Source organism: Durio zibethinus, chromosome 13 (genome assembly GCF_047325235.1).
Source record: "Durio zibethinus cultivar Kanyao isolate XHJ-2024 chromosome 13, ASM4732523v1, whole genome shotgun sequence".
Classification (NCBI taxonomy): Eukaryota; Viridiplantae; Streptophyta; class Magnoliopsida; order Malvales; family Malvaceae; genus Durio; species Durio zibethinus.
The window spans coordinates 3531718-3558471 of record NC_143174.1 but is presented as its reverse complement, the minus strand read 5'-3'; the positions used below and the strand labels follow the sequence as shown (position 1 = coordinate 3558471).

The following is a 26754-nucleotide window of genomic DNA, read 5'->3' as shown; positions in this document are numbered from 1 at the left end:
TTTGTTTTAATATTTTAATATTTTTAATTAATTTTTTATTTAAAAACTTAAATTTAAATTCATTAAATATCAATCATAAATCTAACTGAAATTACAATATTTATCATTTCCAATGCTTTTTAAGCAATGGAATCTTACACATTGTCAATAAACTTTTTCAATTTTATAAGGAAAATTAAAAAATATCACATATATCATTAATATATTTAAAAAATAATATAACTATTAAATGGACATATGTCCATATTTTCACTTCACTTTCAGAATTTACAAAATATCATTGATGTATCAAATAATGATTTTTTTTAAAAAAATATGTAACAATAATGATCTTCAATATTAAGAATCATGATAACTTTCAATGTAATTATTCGTATTTTTTCTCACACTAACATTCATGATTATTTGCGTCATACATGAATCTTTGCAATATTAACCTTTTTAATTTTTAAATAAAATTTTAAATTTTAAAAGTGATAATAATATTAGAAGTAAGAAATAAATATAAGGTAAAATACATATAGCCAATTAAAATTCAATTTTGATAGGTACATATCTATTTCATGGTGGTTAGTAAATAATTTACTACTATTACAACTAAGAAAAATAAGTGGATTAAAAGTTTTTTTTTTTACCTAATTAAAATCCAAATTTTGTATAAATAAAGGTAGAAAAGAAATTGCCCCCTTTTTTTTTTTTTACCAAAACACCCATAAATTTAATATAAAATATCTATACTATTTATAAAAGCTCTATACTTTAAGAGTTATTTATGTTAATACAAAAATTATAATTCAATTTGGAGTCATGAGAAAAGTAATATCAATTTAATTAAAATTTACTAAAAAATTAAAAGATAAAATATAAAATATGTATTTTTAAAGGGTATTTAATTATTTTACTTTTTTTTAAATGATTTTGCTAACCGGTGCTTTAAGAGTACTTTTTAAACTTGGAATATTAAGTAAATATATTTTTTTGATGTATTAAAATTTTCACATTTGCCAACAATTATGCGTTTTGTTAATGGAGTACTGATTTTTTAATTTAATAATTATAATTCAAGAATAAAATATAAAATAATTATAACATTAATTATTAATACTATATTTAATACAAAAATATTATTATAAATAATATCTTAACTAACTTTAAAAAGTACTTTAGCTACTGCAAAACCTTTTTTTTTTTAAAGGAAGAATTGAATTTAAATGTTTTTAAATGTATTAATTTTCTTATTTTTTTAATCTTTAAATAATTATATATGTTTTTTTTTTTTTGTCATTGGTATTTAGATAACTGTAATTTTTTTTCTTTAGTAATTTTTATTTATTATTCCATTCACTTAATGAGTGTACATAGAACTACTAAATCATCTTACCAAAATAAAACTTGTAAATCATAGGTTTACTTATTAACTTATTATTATTATTATTTATATTTTAGAACAAAATATAAATTTAATTCCCAAAAAAACATAAATAAATGAAGAAAAAAAAAAAGAAAGTAGATGCTAAAATAGTAACCGATCCGGTGAAAGGGGAGACACGTCCCGTGATTACCTCTCTTCGTTCGCACGCTTGAAAACGACTTGACTAAAGCACTAGACGACACCGTTCCTTCACAGTTTAACCCAATCCCAATCACTAGTCCCTCCCTGCCCGGCGTGCCGATTCCGGTCCTCACAAATTCTGGAGAGAGAGAAAATTATATATTAAAAAATTCTTGAGAGGGAAAGTGGAAGAGGTCTTAAATATAGTGGAGAAGACTCTCAGAATAAATTTCTTCTTATTCCGATTCCTTTTTGAAAGTGATTTTTTTTTTAGTTTGACTGATGTTTGACTTTGTTGACTGATTGATTGATAAATCACCATCAATCCAACGGCTGAAAAAGGTATTGCTACTTCTTTTTCAACTTTTTCTTTTTCTTTTTCTAATCTAACGTTGATTCAACTGAGCTCTTGGTCTCTCTTTCTCTTCACTTCTTTTAGATGTTAAATTTTCGGTTTTATTTTTAAATAACAATGGAAAATTTTTGGTAGCTTTCAAGTTCGGCTGTGAAATTTGCAAGATCTGTACTGAATGAGGCTTAACTGGGCAGTCATTATGGCAATTTTATAATCAGCGGACTTTAATGTGGACAGTTTATTAAATTGGGAGGAATTATTGGTTAATCACTTAATCAATTAATGAACAACGGAAATTAATTCTAGCTTTTTCTTTTCTTTAAAGGTTGTTTTTATTTTTTTACTTGGAAAATGTGAATTCTGTTTTTTTTTTTTTTTTTTGTTGCTATCTTATCGATGAGATGATGATTTATGTTATCTACAGAAAGCGTGAGAAATCGAAAGGTTGATGGGGAATTTATGGTTGCTTCACTTGGCATTTACAAAGTGGTACCACCTCTTTTAATGTGGCAAGGTCCTTGATTTTCGAACCCAAGATTGAGAGGTTGGTTATTAATGTCTTTGGTTATTATTAATGAGCTGAAAATGGTAGTATTTTCCCCCCCATTTTGAGTTCTTCGTTTAAGAATTACTTCTCTGAGACCCATTTTTTGCTACATCTATTTGCCTTCAATTTGAGGGATACGGAAATTAGGGTTTGAGTTTACTGTTGACATGGAATTTAGTCATGCCATTTGTGTGGGCAGTATAGAATGAGGCAAATACATTTTGGAAGTGTAGTCATCTTATAAGTTTTTATGATGTTCAGATGTTCAGAGTTAATCTGGGTCAAATTTCATGCTCATTAACACTGTGTTTGGTAGGAGGGAAAGAGGAATGAAAAATTACTTTCTTTCCATCCTTTCTTTGGTTTGGTAGTAGGGAAATAAGTGGAGGGAGAGAAAATGAGCTGATGCAACCCTTTTACTTTCCCTCCAAATCCAGTCCTTCCAAATCTGGGAGGAAATTCTCATCAAACTTAAATTAATAATTTTATTTACAGCTTTACCCCTAATATTTTTCTTTCCCTCTATTTTCCATCATTCATACCAAACACAATGAAGGAAAAATAACTCTCGTTCCTCTCCTTTTTTCTTTCCGCACATTTTTTCATTCATTCCATTTTTCTTCCTTCGTACCAAACTTAGTGGAAGTAATTCATATTAGGATCCTATGCTCAGTGGTTATACCTGATTGAAGATTGTGGGTAGCCATCAACTATGCAGCCAACTAAGCTATAACATGGACTAGCTATGTGTTATTTGCTGCTTTTCTGATTTATGTATTTAATAATTTGCTTATTATTGATGATATGGTTTCTTTTGATATGTAGAAAATGCATATTGTCCGATTGACATTTACTTTAGAAGTGAGAACTCATTATTTTTTATAGATATGGTATTCAATCATCAATGTTTGAAGAATTTCACCTTTAATAGCTCATGAAAGGATTATTCATTTTCCTCTAATGCTGCTTATGCTCTAATTTCATTCAATGATATCCTTCCTATGGTGGTGATAATGTAGTTTCCTTCAAAGTAATATCAATTTTGACTACTATTATAGATCGTACTGGTGGTCATATTATGAAATGGTATTTGACTACTATTGTAGATCGTACTGGTGGTCATATTATGAAATGGTATTCTTTTTTTTATAAATAGCTTGATACTTGTTGCATTGATTCTTGGATGTGTATCAATTCAGCTAGGTACTTTCACATTGGATCGGATAGGAAGAAATATCAGGCCAATTGTTTGTCCTCTTGCTTAGTATTTTTTTTTTTATTTTATGTCTTATTTTTCTCTAGAGTTTGAGAAGCATCATATCAATGAGTGCAACTTTAAGAATGATTTGTCAAGCATTTTCTCTTGCAGGTCTGCCCATTTCTAGTTGAGTTGTAGTTGGTGTCATGGGTGTCTCTGGAAAATGGTTCAAAGCACTGGTTGGTATGAAGAAATCAGAAAAGTCACAATCTTCAGAGAAAGAAGAAAATGTCAGTATGAATATTGCTTCTTGTTGTTGTTGTTGTTGTTTTTTTTTTTTTTTTTTTTTTTTAACGTTTTGCCCTTCTGGAGGTTTAGATTTGGGTATGTGCATGCGTCATGTCATATGTGCCTCTTCAAAATGCTGAAGTGATGACCCATTGTCACAAAGTATCTTCGTATCATGTGTACTTAAAGTAAGGTGTTCATGTGGTGGAATAGTGCGTTTTTACTGGACTTAGGGCATAGTTAAGTCGTTGACTAACCTGGTATGAAGGAGAAAGATTGTTATGTGATAACTTACATTCAGTAGCTATGCTTGTTAGCCAAAACCAAGATATCTTTTCTACTCTCCTCATCCATACTAGTTGATAATGCTATTTTTCATATCCTTATCAGAATAACTGCACTGATGATGCTTGTTTTTATTTAACCAGTTAGCTTGCATGCTTGTACAAAGCAAATGTGAGTTGATAGCTGGCTCACAGCTGGACTTTTTACTGTAAAGCACTGTAGTTCTATTGATAGAGATTAAAATGTGGGTTCTTTTTTACTTTGCTTGTATACTTTCAATATCAAAGATCCATTGCCAAAAAAAGTTCAGCAACATTTGAGAAGAAATTACTCTATCCATTGCATAATAAAACATTCATTTTTTCAATTTCATGAAAATAGCAATTCTGCTTATATGTCCATGGTGGTGAAGTCCTCAACACTTGTGTATTTTAGAATATCCTTTATGTTTTGTTTGATCTTAGTTTTATTTTATTACTTTTATTTTGGCCCATTAATAAGTTATTAAGCTCAAATCAGATTGACTTCCAAAGAATAATACCATTTAAGCATGTTTTTAGTTCAATATCTTGGTCTTTGGTTGTGACAGAGGGCAGCTGCAAGCAAATTTCATCACCGAAGAGAGCATTCTGTTGAGTTTGACACAGATAAACTTCAAGAAGAGTTGGATGAGAATGCTGCTTCACCCACTGAAGATGCTAATACTCATGCAACTGCAGATGCTGCTGGCTCTTCCTCTGCTTCCCTTGAAGTGCTTGATGCTCTTAAGGAACGTACAAGGGAAGAATGGGCTGCCACAAGGATACAAACAGCTTTCCGAGGATTTCTGGTACTAATTCCTCTATTTTATCGTTTATCCATGTCAAACGGGAATTTAAAATACTCTTTCTGTCCTAGGTTGTTTGGGATGGTTTGACTCTTTTAAATGGCAATAGTTATAGTTTCGATTTAACCTTCTTCTTTTTTTGAAATACTAGACCTTCTAGGAATAAGTTAAAAGAATGTCTTTGAAAGGTTGAAGGTATTTATTGTTTTGTTTTGGAAAATGGATAACCCTGGACTCATCAAAAAGTAATAAGGGAGGAAAAAATGAGTTGGAGAGAGTGGCTTTATTGAGGATCTACAAATGGATGCATGTTAACAAAATTACATGTCTATTTTATGCATTTTGTAGATGTTTATGTTTGTCTGTGTGTGTTTTGTCTATGCATGTATGTAGAAGGCAGTAATCACCAATGTCTAACTTATTTCACACCTTATGTCTAATTTCTTCATGTTTTTTATCAAATCATAAACTGAAGATACAGTCTACCTTCCAGCTGCATAGAATACAGTTTATTTCATAACAAGAGATGCCCAGCTTGCAATGATTTGTCCTCCATCTAAATTAACTTTGTAATTCTTTGACTCATGGAAACGAAAAATATTTTATTTAAACATCAGGCTAGAAGAGCGCTGCGTGCATTAAAAGGATTGGTAAGACTACAAGCCCTTGTCCGGGGTCATGCTGTAAGAAAACAAGCTGCAATAACTCTTCGCTGCATGCAAGCTTTGGTGAGAGTTCAGGCTCGTGTAAGAGCAAGGCGCGTTCGACTGGCATTAGAAAGTCAAACTGCACAACAGAAACTTCAGCAACGACTTGAAAATGAGGCTCATGTTAAGGAAATAGAGGTGAGAAACATTAAATTCTTCAATTCATATAAATTGACACAAATATGCACATGCATACACACACAACACGTGAAATAGAGTTGAGTTCATGCATGAATCAGGCATGCTTGTTGTGTGTGTCTATTTGTGTATTCTGTACTCTTACATTTGGTTAGGTAGGTATTAATCTCCCTTTCTTTTAAGATTGAAATATTAGGATTATATATGTCTTATCTCATACATACACTTAACTGGTTAGGTAGGTATAACTTTCCCTTTATTTTAAGATTGAAATATTAGGATTGTTATGTGGCATCATATTCTTCCATTGTGTAAAGCTGATGAATTACTTTACTTGCATGAGTCAAATCGCCTTTGGAATGTAATTGACTACAGACAATGATCTGAAACTATTAAAATATCTCAACAGTAATGATAAAATTTCAAAGCAGGGATGCTAGATTGGGTTACATACTCGAGACTTTATAGTGTGGTTGGTGATGATGCAACTCTCTATTGTACTGCCCTAAGTATGGTACATGGATTCAGATGTATGCACAACATTGGATAATCCTTGCTGGATAGTGTTAATTGTATGTTGATTATTTTTGGCTAAAGGGTATAAAAAGCCCCTAAACTATAATTAAAAAATTATCCAAGCCCTTATCTTTTAATTGTAACCAATCAACCCCTTTGATATTTATTTACATCCAATTAAGCCCTCACTTGGATGAAAAAGTTAACGCCATTAATTTTTTTTCCAACTAAGATAAAATTCCATGTAACATCAATAAAGTAGATGAAAGTTTGTCACATCGCGCAATTAATATATATGAAAATAAAATAAAATAAAATTTTCTTCCTTTTTTTCTTTTCCTTTTTCTTCTTTATTTTCTCTCCCACTTTCTCTCTAAGATCCCTCTATGGGTTTAATTGACTGTAGTTCTAGGATTGCTTGATTCAATTTTTTCACGTGACTAGATTTCATCCAATTAAGGGTTTAATTAAGGCGAAATAGAAGATTAAGGGCTTGATTGATTGCAATAAAATGTTAAGGACTTAAATGATTATTTAATTATAATTCAAGGGTATTTCTGGCCCCTTAGCCATAACTTTTTGTTTACTGAATTGCATAATTTTTTGGTAACACTGATGTTCATATAAATTTGAATCTGTTTATCCATCCTTTTCTCATATAATTGAAGCATAGATTTTGGTAGGCTTGCTAAGTGCTACATATGACTTCTGAGTAAATTCAGGAAGGGTGGTGCGATAGTATAGGATCTGTTGAAGAAATTCAAGCCAAGTTACTAAAGAGGCAGGAGGCTGCAGCTAAACGTGAGAGAGCCATGGCATATGCTCTGGCTCATCAGGTAAGAAATGATAACACTATTGTAATTTATAAAGTGGCAAATTTATAGTCTAGCGAAGTTTATGTTATTTTATGGAATGAATGTTCTGCCCTCAAATCAGTGATTGGATTGAGTGTGAGCGCATGCCCACACACGTGCTTGTGTGTGTGTGTTTGTGAGAGAGAGAGAGAGAGAGTTTTCAATGCCATAATGTATTTCAATTAATTTGAATTTTACCGTATCAGTTGAATTAGAAATGGTAAAAGGGATAGCTATAACCTACTCAAGCTTGCTTTTATGGAAGTTGGAGATTAGAGCTTTAGGATAAGTCCTGAAACCTTCTAATTAACAACTATGGATTATATTTCCTACTATTGAAGTGGCTTCCTTCGACTGTTTCAAAATTTGATGATCAAAACATCTCCTATCACCAATATATAGCTATGGTTTCTTTATTCCATGATAGCAGTCATTTTTCTCTTCAATTCTGTGGATTTTAGTGGTAAATCTGATTGTCTGTCGTTAATGGTTCAGTTAGCTCTTGGTAAATTTTGTTACCTGGTTAATTTCTCCTCTCTCAGAGCCCTTGTTATTAGCGTCAATCTCGTGTGATGGTTGATGTTGGATGCCAAAATCTTGCAACAAAACTGTTGAAGTCATACTAATTACCTGACTCTGTGGTTGTCTAGTTACTGTGTCTTAGAATCATTTCAATGACTGGTCTCATTCTAGGTAGGTTTTATGTTTAAGAGTTAGCTTCTGTTTGTGCAGTGGCAAGCAGGATCAAAACAGCAGTCTGTGCCTGCTGGGTTTGAACCAGATAAAGGCAGCTGGGGTTGGAACTGGTTGGAGAGATGGATGGCTGTACGTCCATGGGAGAACCGTTTTCTTGACATTAATCTTCGAGATGGAGTACTGATATGTGAGGATAGTCCTGCAGAGGGACAGAATGGTGCCAATTCTCAGATAAAACCTGCTATCAAGAAAGCAGCTGCTTTGAGTCTTCATGCTAACCTATCAAGTCAAAAAACAGGTCCATCCCATTCCAATGGGAGTGATTCTCCACCTGGTAAGTCATCAAGTGTGCCAGAAGCAGTCAATGTATTGTCTTCCAAGCCAAAATCCAAAACAAATCTTGAAGATTTGGGTGAAGCAGCTGGCTCAAGACCCATTATTAGTTCAAGATCTCACAGCAATCCCAAAGAGAGGTCCATACAATCCGATAAACAGGCAAAGAAGCGATTGTCTCTACCTAACAGTGGTAAGTTCTCTCTCTGCTGGTCCAAAATTATACATGTATTTTCACCTTGGTGTTAACCCTTCTCCTGGAGAATGTAGTGGATTGGAAATTGGGTCATGCTAGTGTGTCTCCTATGCAATACTCATTAATTTTCAGGCTTCTGATCCCTGTACGTAAACTTTTCTGGTTTAAGCTGGTTGTTGTCACAAGAATTGCATGATGTAGCAACGTTGCTGTGACATATTATTTCCTGAAGCTCAATGATCATCTCTATTCTTTAGTCTTCTATGTATGCTGCTAATTTTAGGTTAACCAGGTTAGACAATGCACAAGGATAGGTTCCCTCTTGCATGTATTGTATGTTTTGCTAATTTTTGTTTCAATGGTCTGATTCGAGTAGGGGGAGGTACCGGGTCTCAAACAACCAAGCCTAGCAGAACTGCTGCCAAAGTGACCCCAGGCTCTCACAAGCCGATAAAGGATAGGTCCCAAGTTTAACGGACAAGGGGACTCAAATCCCACAAAAGCTGTGGCATAGGGTGTTGTTCTGTAAGGAAGCATTTCATTGAAGACAAACCCGATGGGGCTACCACCCACTCAGGCCTTGTTGTTTTAGTATGTATATATCGAATTACGGAGATGTAATGACATTGTTTATTTCCCTGTCATAGAGCTGAGCAGTGGTTTTGCCGTGGTGGGAGTAGTAGTTGATCCCTGGCAGAGTTGAGATTGATTTGGCTTGGCTTGTTACGGGAATAAGATTAGTAGATTTGATGTGTTGATGTTATCAGCTGTGATTAATGTTGCCTCGATCACCATTGTATTTATTTCCAAGTGTATGATTTCCAGAGCAGATGTCTATTGTATCTCCCCCCCCTCTTTGTTCTGTTATTGAGTAAGAATTGTTTTCTGCATAATAATATTCATTCTTCCATTTAATTTGTATTAAAAGATAGATTTTATATTTGGTATAGTATTAATATATAGATTTTATATATTATTATTAAATTAAATAAAAATTTATTAATAAATTAAATTAAATAATAATATTTCATTAATAAATAAAATTTTTAATTAATATCATTTATTTTAAAAATTGTTACTTTTTTATTAATGAATTGTTATTATGTTTGAAATAGTAACCTCTAAAAAAAATTAAATAGCGACGTTCTCCGGAAATGTTTTCAATCTTAGCTGTAGATTCGACCAAAGCAAAAAATCCCTCGCCTCCGTTACTTAAATGGCCGTTTGGTCCCTCTTCACTTGAAATCCCTTAAATACCCATAAAGGTCAACAAAATTACACTTTCATCCTCCGCCCTTTTTCCTCAAAATTTCCCCCGTCTTCACCTCTCCCAGTGTCTTCCCTCCTCCTCATCCCATCCACCACCCCTCTCTGTCACTACCCCGCTTCACTCCAAAAAAAAAAAAAAAAAAAATTTCTTGGGAGTTTTAAACCTTAACAAATTCAAAATCCAAACCCTAAAAGACCCAAGCCCAAAATTCCCTCAAAAGTAAACCAAAACATTCCTTTTTTTTTTTTCTTCAAAAAATTTGAAGATTGCTTACATTATTTATTCCACCATAGCTTCTTCAAAGCTGCATCTTTTCAACATTTCTTCTTCTTCTTCTTCTTCTTCTTCTTCTTCTTCTTCCCATCTTTTCACAATTCCGCTCTCACTCCAAAGTTGTATAAGACACCCACCTTTCCCTCCCAATTCCATTCGTTTCCTCCCCTCTTCAATGTTCTCCACTCCTTTCATTCTCTCCTTTTCTCTCCTCCTTTCCCTCCCCATCCTTTTCTTTCTCCTAGCCCCAACTCTCCATCCCCAACCTCTCCCTTCCATCTCCCTCCCTGACGAACTCGACGACCTCCGTCTCTTCCACCGCGCCACCACCCCTTCCTCCGCTTCCTCCCACCTCTCCTCTTCCTCCTCACCCAAAATCGCTTTCCTTTTCTTGACCAACACCGACCTTCATTTCCTCCCTCTTTGGAACCGTTTCTTCCTAACCGCAAAAACTTCCCTATACAACATCTACGTCCATGCTGACCCCACCGTCAACATAACTCGCCCTAACGACACCGTTTTTCATGACAGTTTTATCGCAAACGCCAAACGCACTTTTCGGGCTTCCGCGACGCTAATCTCCGCCACTCGACGCCTCCTGGCCACCGCCATCCTAGATGATCCCGCCAATGCTTATTTCGCCGTCCTCTCCCAATACTGCATCCCTCTCCATTCCTTCAATTACATCTACCGCTCCCTCCTCACATCCAAGAACTTCGATCTCACCTCCAAATCGGACGCGGAATCGTCCGACTTGACTCAGTATGGTGTCCGAGTCAAGTACAAATCGTTCATCGAGATCATTTCTAAGGAACCCAGACTATGGAAACGGTACGTAGTGCGTGGACGTTTCGTGATGATGCCGGAAGTGCCGTTCGAGAAGTTCCGAGTTGGTTCGCAGTTCTTTGTGTTGACTCGGAATCACGCGTTGTTGGTGGTAAAAGATCGGACGCTCTGGAGGAAATTTAAGTTACCGTGTTATCGAGCCGACGAGTGTTACCCAGAAGAGCATTATTTTCCGACTTTGTTGTCAATGCAAGATCCAAATGCGGTGACTCACTATACTTTAACTCGGGTTAATTGGACCGGAACAGTGGCGGGTCACCCCTATATGTATAAGCCGAAAGAAGTGTCGGCTAAGTTGATTTATGAGTTGAGGAAGTCGAATTACTCGAGTTCTTACTTGTTTGCTAGGAAATTCTCGCCCGATTGTTTGAGACCCTTAATGGGTATTGCTGATTCGGTCATTTTTACAGACTGAGATTGTTCCTGGTAAGAAAAAAAATCCTTCCTTTTTGATGATTTAATTAGTTTTTTTTTTTTTTTTGAGTTGACTAGGTGGTGGGTGATTTACTCAGCGAGTTGGGTTATGGAGATGGGTGGAGTGGTTGGGTTGGGTTGGGTATTAGTTTTAGCTAAATCTGGAAAGTTGGAATTTTTAGTTACTCTGAGTTAGTTGAAGAAGTCTTAGTCAATTTGAAATCTTATTTGAATGGTTTACTTTTCTGCAGATTTTGAATTTAGAAATTAGAATCTTTTAAGGTAGATTTTTCAACCAGACCGTTCTTTTAGGACCCGTTCGTACTTCTTTGTTCGTTCCTTTCATGGATTTGGTCTGGAGAGCCTTGTCAGAGTCCAACACGTTCAACACGTAAGTGAAAGTCCATTCGATCAAATGCAAGTGTTTGATTTAAATCACACTGGAAGGTAATGAACCATTGTTTTTGGGCTATATCTTGTATGCATTAAGTTTTGAGGACAGGATGGTCCCGTTGTTTGTTCTTTTATTTATTTTTCATGAGTTCAGCATTGCTATTCTGGTTCCTATTAGTTGTCAATTAAGGACTGAGAAGCTTATCTTGCATTTGTTTAACCATCATTTGCCTTCGAAACGTAGTTCAAGCTAAAAGAAGAAAAATTCCCTACTTTTGAAATCAGTCAAATCCAAAAATATCTTACCTTAGAGTATGGTGAGGAACTGCTTTTAAACTTTGTAAAGAGTAAGGTGTAAGGTCAAAGAAGATGAACCTAATTCTCTAGGCATTGTAGTCCTATTCGCCATTTCATGCAAATTCTGTAATAAGACATTTTTTAATGTTTGCCATTGATGTACTTTTACCTGATAACCTAACTTTTAACCGGATTAGTATTTTGAACAAGACAATAATATTAAAGAATTGTTCTGTCCAAATTTTAAGTTAAATTTTTTATCAGTTCATACTGAAGGAGTAATTCATGCATGATTTTGATAGTTATTTTTTAGTGGAATTTTAGCTTTAGAACGGCAGTGAATTAGGATCTGTACAATATTAGGTCTTAGAATGACCGGAAAGATTCAAGATTGTAAGAAGCTTTTTAATGGTAGGTTGAGATTTAGATATCCACCATTTCAGTGAGATGAGTTCTTTTGGGATACACATTACAAGTAAGGAAACCAGCCCTTTCCTTCCCCTCATATCTCAGAGTTAATACTAATGCAGCCTTTGAAATATGGGCTTTTTTTGCAAAGATGAATTTGGGCATATTTATCAAGCAAAACTTGTACATTGCCTTGTTTTATACTTTGGTGGGAGAAGTGCTTGATATTTTTATTTGTGTGTGAGTCCCGGGGTTACTCATGTTGATGGTTCTCCAGGTCCTTGGGATGTGGATGTTTTAATTTAACTTTTGCCACTGTACAAGGATTTCAATCTGATAGTGAGTTTCTGCCACATCTTTAGGGAAGGAAATCGTGTTGTAATCTGTTACCAAGGAAGGCAAAGAAAAAACAAAATAAAAGAAAAAGGGGAGAGGAGGGCTGGGAGAGGTCTATTTGTTGCATGATTTTGTTTTTTCTTTGGATTTGCAGGGTCTATTGGTATTAGATTCCTAGTTTTATGGTTTCTTTCTCATGTTGTGTCCAAAAAAAAAAACCAACTTTAAAGTACAATATTTCTGTCTAGAAATACAAGCACTCTTATACAGATTCTGTGCTTTCTAGCATGGGCTGACTGGTGCTCTATTTTCACAGGTGAAAAGAGTTTTTTTGAGGAACTGGCTTGGAGCAGAATTTGCAGGGGAATATGGCTTTGAAGAGGCGTAAAGTTGCCACAACCCCAAAAGCTTCCAACTTTAAAATCTTTAGAAACAGGGCGGGATAAAAAATATGATACTAAAAAAAGCAGCAAGAGGCCGGTGCTTTTGGTAAAGGTGTAATTTGATGGTGTAACAGTTGCCAATAGCAGCACTAAATTCTTGTCATTTTGTTGTGCGATTTGTACATATTTTGTATGAAATACAATCAAAATTCCATCTGTGTGTGCCTTTTTGACGATGCCATGAAAAAAGTGGTAAAAAGATACAGCAATTTAGGGGAAAGAAGAAAGTGATGGGATTGGTTTGAAGAGATGAAAGAAGCAACCCTTTCTTTTTTTGCTCATCTTTATGTCATTTTTTTACTGCCAATTTTTTTCCTCCTTTATTCTTATGCTCTTATTAAAAGATAACACCATCAACGACAACATAATTTTCTGAAATATTTTTAAAAAAGTTTGAACTCCGACAGTGGAGAAATATCGGAAGGGACCAAGTTGTCAGCTTGTCTCACGTTTAATTTTTTGGCTGAATTATGGAAGAAATTTCATGACTACGAGCTGGTTTGCCGACAATCGATAGAGTACGTTATCAGATTCTTGCATCACATGAAAAAGTTAAACCTGTTGCTGCTGCCTGACAACAGCCAGGCTTTTGATTTGCATGCTCAATTAAATGTACCTGCTTTCCTGCCACCCTCATACTGTAACATTTGATATTTCATTCACAATACTGCATTCTTGTAAGTACTTTTCTACCCTTGTTATTGGCATGTAGTTTCCCATCTATATGGAAGTATTTAAACTTACATAATTGCAAACGTAATATGTACATAATATATTGAATTGTTAAATTTATGTCACAGATGCACCATACATATATTATTATAAAGGTTTTAAATGATCAATTGAGATTGGGTCGATTTGTTAGAAACAAAACTATATGAGCATCACTTCTTAAATGTAAAACTTAGATTTAGCTTAAGTAATCATGGGTTATAAGTAGGCAATAGTTAATTGTCCGTGTGAACTATGGATCTATAATTATTTGATTGATTTTTAGATCTCAAAACATGGAAGGTTTGTATCATTGACACTGGTAGGTGTCTCAGATCTTTGGCTTTGATCGCTTATGATTACTTTTAATTACCCGATATTTCACTATAGATTCATTTGATGGCATGGTAAAAAAGATTTTTATTTGATGTTATTTTATGATTAAATTTTTAAAAATTTAATCATAAAACATAATTATGATGCAACAAGAGTCCCCCCTGTCATAATGTCAAATGAATCCTAACTGTGATTATAAATTAAATTGGGATGGTTGTAACTGACCACTCTTTCCACATCTCATTTGAAAAAAAAAAAATGATTGGATCTTTTCGATTGAAAATCACCCAAAATTGGCCACTATTATAAAAAAATGTCTATACCCAAGTACAAAAAGGTTGGAAAAAAAGGCTTTTTCTTTCTCTAACAGTCAGTTTATTTTTAGGAAGCAAAGGTTTAGTCTTTAGACATTATTTTTTGTCTAAACCACCTATGTTCACATTCTCTATCTGTTTTGTCCTTCAGGTGCTTAATTTCTGTAGCTTGAGCATGCTGTTGACTATAGAAGCTACATTTAACTGTGTATGATTGCTTTTATTCTTAGCATTCCATATATTAATAAAGTTGGCACTTGGCATATAACTTCATTCAGGTCAGCCAATCTCTGATGGTAAAGCGGTGATCGATGTCTCTTTTCTGGGATTGCATGTCCATACAGAAACTCGAGATCTCTGTGAGGAAGTATCCTGCCCTGTCGCTGCAGGCAACTTTGTGCTTTCACACTCCCAAACTTTACCTGTCTTCACTCCACCAGTAAGTCTTGTCTCCCGGAATATTAACGATTTTCTGTGATAATTCCTGGATTTACTAGTACTATAAGTATCTGCTTAAGGGATGAAAAAAGCATGTTTAGCTGACAGCGCTGCATACTTACAGGGCTCTTGCACTCTTCAGATGGCATTACATGATGAAAACAATTTGGAATTGACATGCATCCGTATAAAATTCATTATTGGAATTGCTTCTTTGGCGTCCGATAGTTGAGTTTGGACTTTGGAGTAGTATACTGAGTACTTGTATCAGACCCATGGTCTCTGTGTTCCAGTTGCCTTCTTACAGGATTTAGGAGAATTGTTTTATTTCAGAGAGATTAGCTTTCCTGTTCTGTAAGCATTTTGTATGCAACCTGATAGCTTAATTAGAACAGTTGAGTTATCAGAATAAGAATGTAACTATTGCATGCCTCCATGAATGGTTTTTGATTTCTGATGGCATGCATGCCTTACGTTTGTTTTGCATTTATAATTTGCTTCCTGTTTGCAACCACAGCACCTTCAGAATTGAAAATATCCACTATTCTGAAGATCAGCTGTTGATTCAGAAGCATGTCTCAAACTCTTAAATATTAATCACAATGATCCAACTGACTCATTGACCAATCTGTCTGCAGTTGATCTTGTTGCATGAATGGTGATATTAAAGAGAGTTAGAACAAGACTGTGCCATCTGCCTAACACAATTTAATTACGTAGTCTCTAATTACACCATAGATAAAACTAAGCTTTTTATTAAGAAAAACAAATCGACCAGCATTTAAAATACAATAATATAACCCTCCCAGCGTAGCTGAGGCATTCACAAAATATCCAAATACATCAAACTAACATAAATCATAAACCTATACAATGAATTCCCAAGGAAATTTCTAATTTCTAATTTTATGTCATGTCCATCGTCAAACCCAATTCAGTTAAACTCATTCATTAACGAAGCCAAATAGAATCATAAATCATAAACCTAATGATTTCTGACATTTCAGATTTCTACTAAGTATTAGAATACAAATACTACACATTAAGATTGAAATTAAAGTATAGCATAAATAGAATCATCTCTGTTCAATTCCATGCAGGTCCCTCGTCAAACCCAATTCAGCTAAGCTGATTCATTAGCAAAGCCAAATCTATATCATTCCATTCACATGCCTTCGGAGATTTGGAACTGATCGTGGGCAGTTCGTTTGGATCCTGATCTTCTTGATCATTAACTTCCCCGAAAATCAATTGATTATGTGTTAGAGTACTTCCAATCCATTCAGCATTGCCTTGGTTTAGCTTACTCTGATCGTCAACACAAATTTTCTTCAAAGTTGGAACCGACATCTCTTCATCATTAACCAGCTCTAAAGCTTTCCGCTTCTGGTTGACGGCTTCTGCTTCTGCTGCGGAGTTATCTTGACCATGATCTGAACCAACAGATACGGCCACAGCATCTTTATTTTTGATTTCGCAAATAACATAATCGCTCAAACCCTGGTCGCTTAAGGAAAACTCATGCATAATCCAATTGCCATTGATGCCTCGGCTTGACTGATCTTTCTTGCAAATAAAAGTGAAATATTTTTCAAACCCTAAAAGCTGACCATGTTCATCCTTAACTTCTTTGGTGCTTCGAGCAAGCCAAGTTCCAGAACCAGCAATCCTATCAATTCTTGATTTACTCTTCTTCTTCAACTTGGTGAAAACCCAAAAAGAAGCATTGTGATCTTTGTCAAAAATATTCCAGGGCTCCCTATTATCACCATAAATCTCACGTTCAATCAAAGTATCAGAAGGCAAAATCAAAGGCTCTCCACTAATGGCTCGTGGAAGGTAAAAGCACAAAATCTCTTTTTTGGTGGGACGAAAGCGGAAGCCAGGGGCCAATGGGAACGGAAGAGGAGAAACGATCAACATGTTATGGATGCTCTGAGTCTAACTAGTTCAGGTACCCATTACGTTTCCAAACGCCATTATATATATAGTTTTTCATTGTATAATAAAATTCCTATATTTTGCCCCCTTCACAAAAATTTATGACATACCACCCATATACAAATCCGTGTTACAGATGTCTAAATTTGGTAATTTGGTAATCCTTTTACTGGTATAAATCTAATTCCTATCCGAAGTCCATATTTTGCTGCCAAATACAAATCGTTGTAGGAGATGTTCACTTATTTTCTCAGCGGACTTCTCTTTGCCCAGCTATAATATCCGAATGCTATACTGACTAGACAAAGACATGGCTTTTTGTTCATGAGATGAGACTTGCTTTAATATTTGCTTTTCAAAATCTAACTATTATAATATTTTCGTTTACAGTCTCATAAAAAATTAAAATTATTGTGAATTTAAAAAATAACAAATTAATTCGTTCATATGAAACCTATAAGCCTTCTAAATATGCTTATTTTAAAGTTATAATAACGAATCGGTTTGACATATATTCAAATAATTTATTTTTTAATCAAACATGAAAAATTTGGGAAACCTAATTTTCAATCACTGGTTGATAAATTTACTTTGAGACGAATAGGACTTGAAAACAAATGAGTAAATTATTTGGTGAAAGTTTTTATAAAGGTGTAACGAAATTTATTATTTTTATAATTTATTTGTTTAATTAATTATCCATTAAATATTATTCATGATTATTTATCAAATTTATAAACAAACCTAAACAAAAAAATAATTGAATATGTTTACTAATAATATTAATTAAAAAGCATTTATATTTGATGTATTAATAATATATATATTTTATAAACTGTCGATCAATTAGATGTTATTATTTTATTAATAAAAAATTTTAAAAATTTAGAAGCCCTTAAGGATAAATATCTATAAATTTTAATTGTTTAGTTTGAAAAAAGTAATTTATTTTTCTACTTTCTACAAAAACTTAATCATAACTTAGAATTTTTAAATTAATTTGACTCAAAACTTCGATAAACTCTTTAAACTTAAGAGTTCAAATTTTGTAAAAGTAGATATTACTATTAAATAAAAATAATATTTAGTCATAATTACAATTAAAAATATTAGACAAATCAATAGCCCAAAAAATAGAAAGAATATTTAGATAATAAATTTATACAAATGCTTCCTAATTAAGATCATATGTAAAAATAATATTGTCATAAATCGATAAAATAATATTTTCACTTATTCATTAAAAGAAATGTATTTTGAGGCTAGAATTATATTTCCTTAATACTTAATAAAATATATGAAAGGGTTTAAACAACCATAGATTATCTTGAAAATCATTATAAACTTGACTTTGATTTAAACAATTTAACCCAAAAATAAACCCTAACTATCATGGTGATCTATATCAACCACAACTAACTACGACTTTGACCACCACATTCAGCCGTCAACAACCTTTGATGGAGGACCACCACATTCGACCTTCAACAATCATTAATGGAGGAGCAAAAGCTCTAAACCTTTGTTGTACCCTACCCAAATAGAAAGCATCAAAGATTTTTTGATCCCCAAATTCAAATTTTCAAAACTAGCCAACAACACAAAAAATCTCTTCAATCTTGATCACAAACTTGCCATCTCTTCATCTCTTTCCCTCTCAATTTATTCCATTAATGAAGTGATAGTATTTAGTTAATTGATAATATATAGAATGTATACACCGTAAATATATCAAATATAAATCTAATTTAAAAGGCTTAGTGAAAGGTTATAGAAGTAGAAAAGCCTTTGTAACTAGTTAGTACTTACTAGTTAGTACGTTAGAGAGCATAGACTTTCTTGTATGGGCAAGAATCTGAATATACAAATTAGAATATATCCTCAGCTGTGGGACCAAGTGATAACAAGCTGATGATGACAATTTTCTCGTGAATTCATCACAAAGACAACATGTATATTGTAACAACTGAATGCAGTGAACTGGTGTAAGGTGACACATATGCTACACCAGTGCCTCAAACAATGACACAACCTTCACTTTCTTGAAACTTGAAAACCTTGATTTTTTTTTCATCTTAAAACAAATCTTCTTTTACAATCATCTTAAAACAAATCTTCTTTTACAATCATCTTAAAACAAATCTTCTTTAACAATCTTACTTTCATTTCCTCTGCCTAAAATAGAAACCTAGGCTAGGCAATCCAAGGCGATATGGGCTCAGTTCAAGATCATCCTTTTGCTTTTTTTTCACTGTCTTTTTGCTTTTAGCTTATAATCAGGCTGAAAATGTAACATACTGTGGTAAGTCGTTTTTTATAGTGTTTTCATCAGCATTATAATGCAGATGACTCAAGGGTCAAGGCACTACATTGATAATGTCCAAAATTTCGAGGTATGCCTTGATCCAATGTTGGTAGGCAGGCCAGCTACCATCACCATCTCAGTTTCTACACGTAATTTCTGCTTCCTTTATTGATCAAATGATCTCTCAGATGCAAATCCTCTTTTCCATGCACTGATTTGGGATGGAATACCGAAGGCATTTCTGGTTCTGTTGCTCAACTGGGACTTGTTGTCTCTTTTGTTTGGGGTATATGTTTCGATCTGCAATGGACCTCTATGTCTATTCTTAACTTTATATGATGCTCTATCTATAAGAACTCTAATGAAAAGCTTGATCATATATTCTCTTATTGGTATTACAGTAGAAAATTTGAGTTCTGTTTTTCAAGTTATTACATCCTTTTTTTGACATGACATAGAGAATGATACCACAACCACTTCAGCCATCTGCCCGGCAGGGCTTCAGTCAAATACATTTTGTTGTTGATAGTTGATTCAGATTTTATATTTCTGTTCACTAAATCTCCTATGTAATGGATCATCATCCTGCAAAGAAAATGGACTTTTTTTTTTGTTTTATACTTGAGGTTATAAGATTTTAACTGTAATTATTAAAATTAAAATTTTAACTTTTATTTTGTTACATAAAAAAAATAAAATCCTAATACAAGTAAAGAAAATGAAAAAAATTTAATTTGAAACCAAATCTTTAATGTTCTCTCAAACACCTTTAATCACAAATTATATTAATTTATGGCCATAACATCATATTAATGAAACCAGTAAGGAGAAAATTGAGATATTTATTATTAGAGGAGAAATAATTTTTTACTATAGAAGATAAAAAAAAAAGAATAAAGAAGAAAAAGTTAGAACCTAAGCCAAATTATTTTTTTTTCTATATTATATTCCAAACTTAACAATGAAGCAACCAATTAATTTAGCTCTTAGTTTACTAGAAGTTCTTCTTTAGCTGAAAGATCTCCCCCTCCTACTATGCTTTTTCCCCCTTTTTTTTATTTTTTTTTTTAGAGTTATTGCCATTTTTTTTTAAAATCCCAATTTTGAAATGGAAAAGAAGTTGATGTGGTGTAATATAATTAGTTTGGTTGTATAATAATTTTTTTCATATTTTATATTTCTTGAAATATAATGTACCCATTTTAATGCAAGACCTTCGCCCACCCTTAATTATTTTTGTGACCTAAGTTTGCAATTGGTTTATGCCTTACCAAAAAAGAATAGAGTGCGAATGGTTATGGAAAATATGCATTTGCCTATTTTTGTTAATAGAAAGAATTAAAACAAAGTGGAAACAAGAATTTCATTCCTTTTATTATATCTGATATGACTGATTGACTTTAGTAACAATAAAAATAATAATAATAATTTTTTTATAAAAGAAATCGTCATATAAAAATAAAAAAAAAAATAGTGACAGATGTAAAAAATTTAAAATTTAAAATTATTAAATATTATATTTTAAAAATAATTATATGAATTAATTAAATTAAATTATTAATTAAAAAAAAATCATTCTTCTTACTTTTTGGTTGCACTTTTTTACCCTAGCTTAAACTGTCTAATTTCCCCTTATCTTCACATTTTCTCTCCTCTATTATCTACAAGGCTAAGCTCATTCTAGGCAATGAGATTAAAATCACTTCACATGCTCATTTGGATTAGATTTGGGCTTAACACTCCATAAAAAACATCAGGGTTGGGCTTAAAGTTACATTTTTTAAGCCCAAGTGCTGTCCAAAAACCTCGATTTTGTATACAATGTGAGTGACGTATTATTTAATAAAAAATTTATTTTTGTACAATATAATGAATATGTAAAGGTTTTCTCACCTGCTATTTTACTATGATAGCAGATCAAGCCATGCAGTAAACGAAGCCTACAGGCTGAACAGAAGAGGGGTTTTTTTTTTTTTGTGGGAAAATTTTTATCTGAATTTGAATTAAAGAAAGATGGGGAAGAATAAGGAGACAGGGCTAGGGAGAGCCCTGGTGAAGCATTACAATTCAATGATACAACAATCTAAAGAGAAGGGACGCATTAGAAGAGCCAGCATAAGAAGGTTCTGGAATCTGTAACCGAAGTTAGTGACATTGATGCAGTCATCCAGCAGTCTGAAGAAACTGATCAACTCTTCTCTATCCAGCAACCCACCCCTAATCTACTCATCAATTTGTAAGCTTTACCCGAGTCTTTTTCCATTTTGGTTTTTGGTTTAATTGCGTAGTTGTAAAAAAGTGACCCCGTTTTGTTGGGTTAGTAAAAGTTTGAGTTTTTTAGGCTCTTGGTAGAAAATGATTTTCAAAAAATAATTTTTGAAAAATATTTATATTTTTCGATTTGAAAGAAAGTTTTTATTATTGAAATAAATTAATAAAAAATATTTTTATTATTTAATTATTTTTTGAAATTTTTGTTTTTTAAAATAATATTAATATAATTATTAAAATATTAAAAATTATTTATTATTAAAATATATTAAAATAATTTATTATTAAAATATATTTAAATAATTTATTATTAAAATTATTAATATTAAAAATAATTATATTTGAATAATTATATTTAATATTAAAATATTATGTTAATATAAAAATACTTAAAATAAAATTATTATTATTTTTATAGTATTTATTAATATATTATTTTTATTTTTATTTATAATAATATGTATTAAAATATTGTTTATAATATTATAATATTATTTATTAATGTATTATATTATAATATTATTTATTAATATAATATTATTCATAAGTAAATATTTTTAATAATAGACTTTTTTTTTCGAAAAATGTTTTTCTTTTTTAAATTCATAAAATAATTTTATTTTTCATTAATCAGTAAATCATTTTTCGATTAAACAATTTTTTATCAAACAGAAAATGCGGAATGATTTTCCATGAAACAAACGGTGTAAAAATTTTGGTCTTTTGAATAATTGGTTGATTGTGTTTTGGCGTTTTATTTTTTGACCCTTTTTGTCATTTTTGTGAAATTCTTTGTTTTTGTTGGTTATTTGTCTTACAGCTTTCACTTTGATTGTAATAGCATTTTGAATGAGATTCATGGCTAATAGTTTGTCTTTTGCAAGGACTTGATTTGTTGTCCAAAGGGCTATGGCTTTGTAGGCTAGTATAATTTTTGCACTAAGATTAACAGAACATTGTGCTTTCTTTCTGAGTTAGAACTTATGTTACTTTGTCTTTTGAGGGTTTTATTTAGTTCCATTTGTACGCCACTCACACCACCCTTTTTCCATTAATAGGATTAAACTTAATGTGTTAGCGTAAGGAGATGGTTCCAGAAAAGTATCTAGCTTATTGCTAATTTTGAATGGGTTGATCTTATTTTTAGTGCATTTTGTTTATAGTGAGTGATTATCGATCCTTTTTTCTTCAAACCTTTTATTACATTCAAGCCTATACTTTATATATCAATGGTTTATCTGATGCCTGTTGTTTGTGAATAGGGACACGAGTTCAAGCACTAGTGATATTACACCTGAAGAAAGGAGAGAGCAACAGAAGAAATAGGAGGCAGTGCATGCTAGTAGTCTCCGAGTCCCACGCACGATTGTCTTATCGTTTTACCAAAATTTAAACCAAGTTTTATATATATGATTAGAATCTAAAGAGTTTTTCTTTTCATATAGGCCACCATGGAATGCTGCAATGTCTGTTGAAGTACTAGATGCCAATGAGAAACAAGCTTTCTTAGTTTGGCACAGGAGCTTAGCAAGGTTAAGCTTTGACTAATATGAACATTATATCTTTTGAAACACGTAAAAAGAGTCAAATGACAAATTAGGTGATCAAGACTGTCAAAATAAATATTTAACTGCACCAGGACGATTGATCAATATTGTCAAGGATATATCCTTGGGTATGTCCAAATTCTTCCTTCACCCAGGTCAGACAAAGTAAATAGTAACTCTGCCAGCTATAACAAACCCAGCAACAACTTGAAACCAATTTTTCATCATCTCTAAATGATTCAGTGTTGATTATGGAAAGTTAGTTGTCCAATTATGGGCATTTTTTAGCACTGGCTTGAAGGTCCTTGCCCCTGTACCTTTTCTGCTGATGATAGTGTTCGAGTCATGTCTGAAGAGAGCGTACTTTAAATAAGCCTGTTCACATGTACAGACATTTTATTATTGGATTGACCCATCATGCTTTATACTTTTTATTTGGAAATGTAAACATGTAGTGACTTGGATTAATTGTAGTCTCATGCCCTTGCATTTGCCGCAGACTTGAGGAGAATGAGAAGCTTGTTCTCGCTCCATTTGAGAAGAACTTGGATATCTGGAGGCAGCTTTGGCGGGTTCTTGAGCACAGTGATTTGGTAAGATATTTGTCTCTTATAATGTAGAAATTTCTTGTTTTTGAAGATGAAAAGTAAATAACTTTCTATATTATACTTGTTTCATGTATGATGAAGTTGTGTTAGATAGACTTTCTAAAGCAGTGTTGTCTAAGGCATGAGGCAGAATCAATATTCCAGGCCAGACATGCTAGATGCAAAAAAAAAAAAAAAAGGGGAAAAACCTTACCCAAGTGAAGCAAGGCAGTAATGAGAAAACTACTAATAAATACACATTAATGCTTGTTAAAAAAAAAAAATCAAGCATTATCAATTATCAGATACTCTCACCCTAGTTCTTATATCCAACAAGAAGTCACACTTGGACAAATATTACTCTTATTTAATTATCGTGAAAGGACAAGTGTGAAAATTAAGAAACAAACTAAAACTTAAGCCAAGGACCCTCGAAAAAATATTTGCATCCAAATTAGGTGTATGTCCCTCAAAAAAGGGAATGGAGTGAGAGGTGAAAGGAAGAAAGAAAGGGGGAAGGGAGCAAGGCAAGCATGGAAGGAAGGAAGGAGGGGGCTGGGATACCTGTCTGGACTTACTACTTTATTTTAGATTTATTTATTGAATGATAAAAGATTTATGCTTGTTTGAAGAAAAGATATGAATCAAAAAGCATGTGATTCTGAGGGTTTTTTCTCTCATCATTCTTCCTAATTTGGTGATGTCTTTTCTTTCTTATTTTTCCTTGCGCTTTTTTCATGCTATGATATCCACCTTACTGACATACTGGTCACATTATATTCTTTCAGCTTGCTATGGTTGTTGATACAAGGGACCCTCTGTTTTACCACTGCCCTGATCTTGAGGTAATATAGCATTTTCCTTATCCAGAATATGTTGCTCTTCAGATAGTGCTAAAGTAGCTTGAGATAGGTGGAGCTTTGACAAATTTGATGCCTTGGGATAAATTAACGAACATTCTGAGACAAATGTAATTATTTGTTAAAAAGAGGAGGTGGGAGGGAATTTATTAATAGGTTATGGTATGTTGCTTCTTGATGCTAGAATTCAAATTTTGAATGAAAAAATTTATTAATATGAAGACTATTGTTTATCTGCATGTGCAAAAGTAGGTTTCCAGTATTGGAGAGTATCTTGCATTATCTCCATTGTATATTATCAAGCAAATTCTAGAAAAACCATCTTCAGTGGTAGCATTCTAGGTTTTGCACATCTCCTACGTCAGATGAGCAAAGAAATTAAGGCTCAATAGAAATGATACCCAATTTAATTCTACTTGAAATATGAATGTAGAATAGTTATCATTTGTCAAAAAAAAGTTGTAGGATGTTGATCACATTGTGTATTCTCCTACTCTCATAGTTTTCCTTCTTCTCCTTTTTTATTTATTTATGTATTTTCCTACTACTTAATTGGATGGTGATTAGTTACATGGGTTGCTGACAAATTTGTTTCAAACAAAATTTTTTTAAATGTAGGCATATGCAATAGAGATTGACAAGAATAAGAGAACATTGCTTCTTGTAAAAAAGGCAGATCTTCTGCCAGTTTCTATCAGGTTAGTTTCAACTGTACCATTTCTCATCTGCTGTGGTTTGATGTCAGTTTTTTTTAACCTCTTACAAGGTTTATTGCTTCTGTTCTATGTAGGGAAAGTGGGTAAAATATTTTCACTATCATAAAATTTTCTCTGTATTCTGGTCTGCTAAAGCTGCTTCTGCTTCATTAGAAGGAAAAATGCTTACTGACCAATGGAAGACACAAAAAATGCAAAAGAGATGATCCTGACACAAAAATAGATGGGAGGGATGAGTTCTTGGCCCGTTTGCAATCTGAGGCAGAAGAAATAGTCAAAACGAGGAAATCAGGCTCTGGACCCTCCAGGTCATCCAATATTCAATCTCCTAGTGGCAATGCTGAAGGAACTTCAGAACCAAAAAAGTGTTAGTGGTGGGATTTGTGGGTATCCTAATGCTGGGAAAAGCTCAACTATAAATGCTTTGGTTGGCCAGAACGTACAGGTGTCACCTCCACTCCAGGGAAGACAAAGCATTTCCTGACATTAACAATTTCCGATGAGCTGATTTTATGTGATTGTCCTGGGTTGGTGCTTCCATCCTTCTCAAGCTCAAGATATGAGATGATTGCTTCAGGGTGTTGCCAACTGACCGGATGACAGAGCACAGGGAGGCTGTGCAAGTTGTAGCTAATTGAGTCCAAAGGCACATTGTCGAGGATGTATACAAAATTAATTTACCAAAACCCAAGCCATATGAACCATGGTCTCGGCCTCCTCAGGCCTCAGAATTTTTGAGAGCTTATTGTGCTTTGCGTGGGTATGTTGCCTCCAGTGGACTACCCAGTGAAACTAGAGCAGCCCGCCAATTTGAAATACCGCCTCGTGTGTCCGATGAAGGTGGTGTGGAAGATGATGGGAAACCAAGCTTCTCTGAAGTTCACGATTCAGATGCATCTGATGTTTAAGATTCTTTGGAAAATGGAAATGAAACTACACCTGTGTCAAAGCATGTATCGGATGATCTTAGCTCCTCTGACCTGGCCAATGGACTTGCTTCCAAGAAGGCAACAGTTAAAGAAGTCAAATGCATCACAAAAGCACCACAAAAAGCCCCAGAGAAAGAAGGATCGATCGGTCATGGAGACTTGGGAATGATGATGATGATGATGAAATGCCGGTAGTCCGAGTCTTCCAGAAGCCAGAGAATTCGGGTTAATGAAGCATCAACTGAAGAAGTATTAGGATAAACCGATGTCTTAAGTATTTTCTTGCTTCATTGTATGCTTCTCCCATTTATACTCCATGGAAGGAAATTTATCTGTTGGCTGCTGGTTTAGATAACCCCACGTCTCTGGGAAGATGAAAAAAGGGGGAGAGATGAATATGTGGTTGAAATGCGGTTTTGTAGCTTTATAAAGTCCCTTTTATGGGGGCTTAACCACCAGTAGATCCATTGTCGTAAATCTTTATGTTCTTATTGTAGTTCTCTTTCATTTTTCCTTTGATTTAATACCCAAATATGTCCTAACTTTTATTACAAAATGAAATTAACCCTTTAAATTTTTATTGCATACAAATAAACTTATAATTTTTTATTTTACATAAAAAGTTCAA

At 33.3% G+C, this 26754-nt stretch overlaps 4 protein-coding genes and 1 pseudogene across 13 annotated transcripts; 4 read left to right on the top strand and 1 right to left on the bottom strand.

Annotated features, from left to right (window-relative positions):
* The first annotated feature begins 1491 nt into the window (after positions 1 to 1491).
* On the top strand, positions 1492 to 9431 carry LOC111303840 (protein IQ-DOMAIN 5-like). 5 transcript variants are annotated; one of them, XM_022900309.2, is made up of 9 exons: positions 1492 to 1894; positions 2332 to 2451; positions 3654 to 3694; positions 3824 to 3942; positions 4815 to 5054; positions 5669 to 5896; positions 7135 to 7248; positions 7999 to 8488; positions 8868 to 9431. In XM_022900309.2, the coding sequence occupies exons 4-9, from the start codon at positions 3859 to 3861 to the stop codon at positions 8963 to 8965; spliced, it is 1254 nt and encodes a 417-aa protein (XP_022756044.2). In that variant the 5' UTR covers positions 1492 to 1894; positions 2332 to 2451; positions 3654 to 3694; positions 3824 to 3858; the 3' UTR covers positions 8966 to 9431. The 5 variants fall into 5 exon arrangements, with proteins under 5 accessions (XP_022756044.2, XP_089598827.1, XP_022756042.2 ...); XM_089742701.1 differs by having other exon boundaries at positions 1660 to 1894; positions 3611 to 3694; XM_089742700.1 differs by lacking the exon at positions 1492 to 1894 and adding an exon at positions 1899 to 2232.
* A 393-nt stretch (positions 9432 to 9824) lies between these two features.
* Positions 9825 to 13344, top strand: LOC111304389 (glycosyltransferase BC10-like). Of its 5 annotated transcripts, none has more exons than XR_016327049.1 (3): positions 9825 to 11306; positions 11546 to 11685; positions 13045 to 13344. XR_016327049.1 is itself a non-coding variant. In XM_022900941.2 (2 exons), the coding sequence occupies exon 1, from the start codon at positions 10210 to 10212 to the stop codon at positions 11293 to 11295; it is 1086 nt and encodes a 361-aa protein (XP_022756676.2). In that variant the 5' UTR covers positions 9871 to 10209; the 3' UTR covers positions 11296 to 11306; positions 13045 to 13344. The 5 variants fall into 5 exon arrangements, 2 of the variants coding, with proteins under 2 accessions (XP_022756676.2, XP_089598828.1); XR_016327050.1 differs by having other exon boundaries at positions 10067 to 11306; positions 11607 to 11685; positions 13045 to 13185; XM_022900941.2 differs by lacking the exon at positions 11546 to 11685 and having other exon boundaries at positions 9871 to 11306.
* Positions 13345 to 14178: 834 nt separating this feature from the next.
* LOC149515247 (uncharacterized) lies at positions 14179 to 15320 on the top strand. The gene is made up of 3 exons (XM_089742399.1): positions 14179 to 14185; positions 14811 to 14971; positions 15095 to 15320. The coding sequence occupies exons 1-3, from the start codon at positions 14179 to 14181 to the stop codon at positions 15200 to 15202; spliced, it is 276 nt and encodes a 91-aa protein (XP_089598525.1). The 3' UTR covers positions 15203 to 15320.
* A 769-nt stretch (positions 15321 to 16089) lies between these two features.
* LOC111302690 (NAC domain-containing protein JA2L-like) lies at positions 16090 to 16907 on the bottom strand. Its single transcript, XM_022898480.2, has one exon. The coding sequence runs from the start codon at positions 16891 to 16893 to the stop codon at positions 16090 to 16092; it is 804 nt and encodes a 267-aa protein (XP_022754215.2). The 5' UTR covers positions 16894 to 16907.
* A 4230-nt stretch (positions 16908 to 21137) lies between these two features.
* LOC111304388 (GTPase LSG1-2-like) lies at positions 21138 to 26493 on the top strand (annotated as a pseudogene). The gene is made up of 7 exons (XR_016326856.1): positions 21138 to 21452; positions 22750 to 22855; positions 22916 to 23019; positions 23534 to 23627; positions 24410 to 24466; positions 25100 to 25183; positions 25272 to 26493. The product of XR_016326856.1 is annotated as a GTPase LSG1-2-like (transcript).
* Positions 26494 to 26754: the final 261 nt, after the last annotated feature.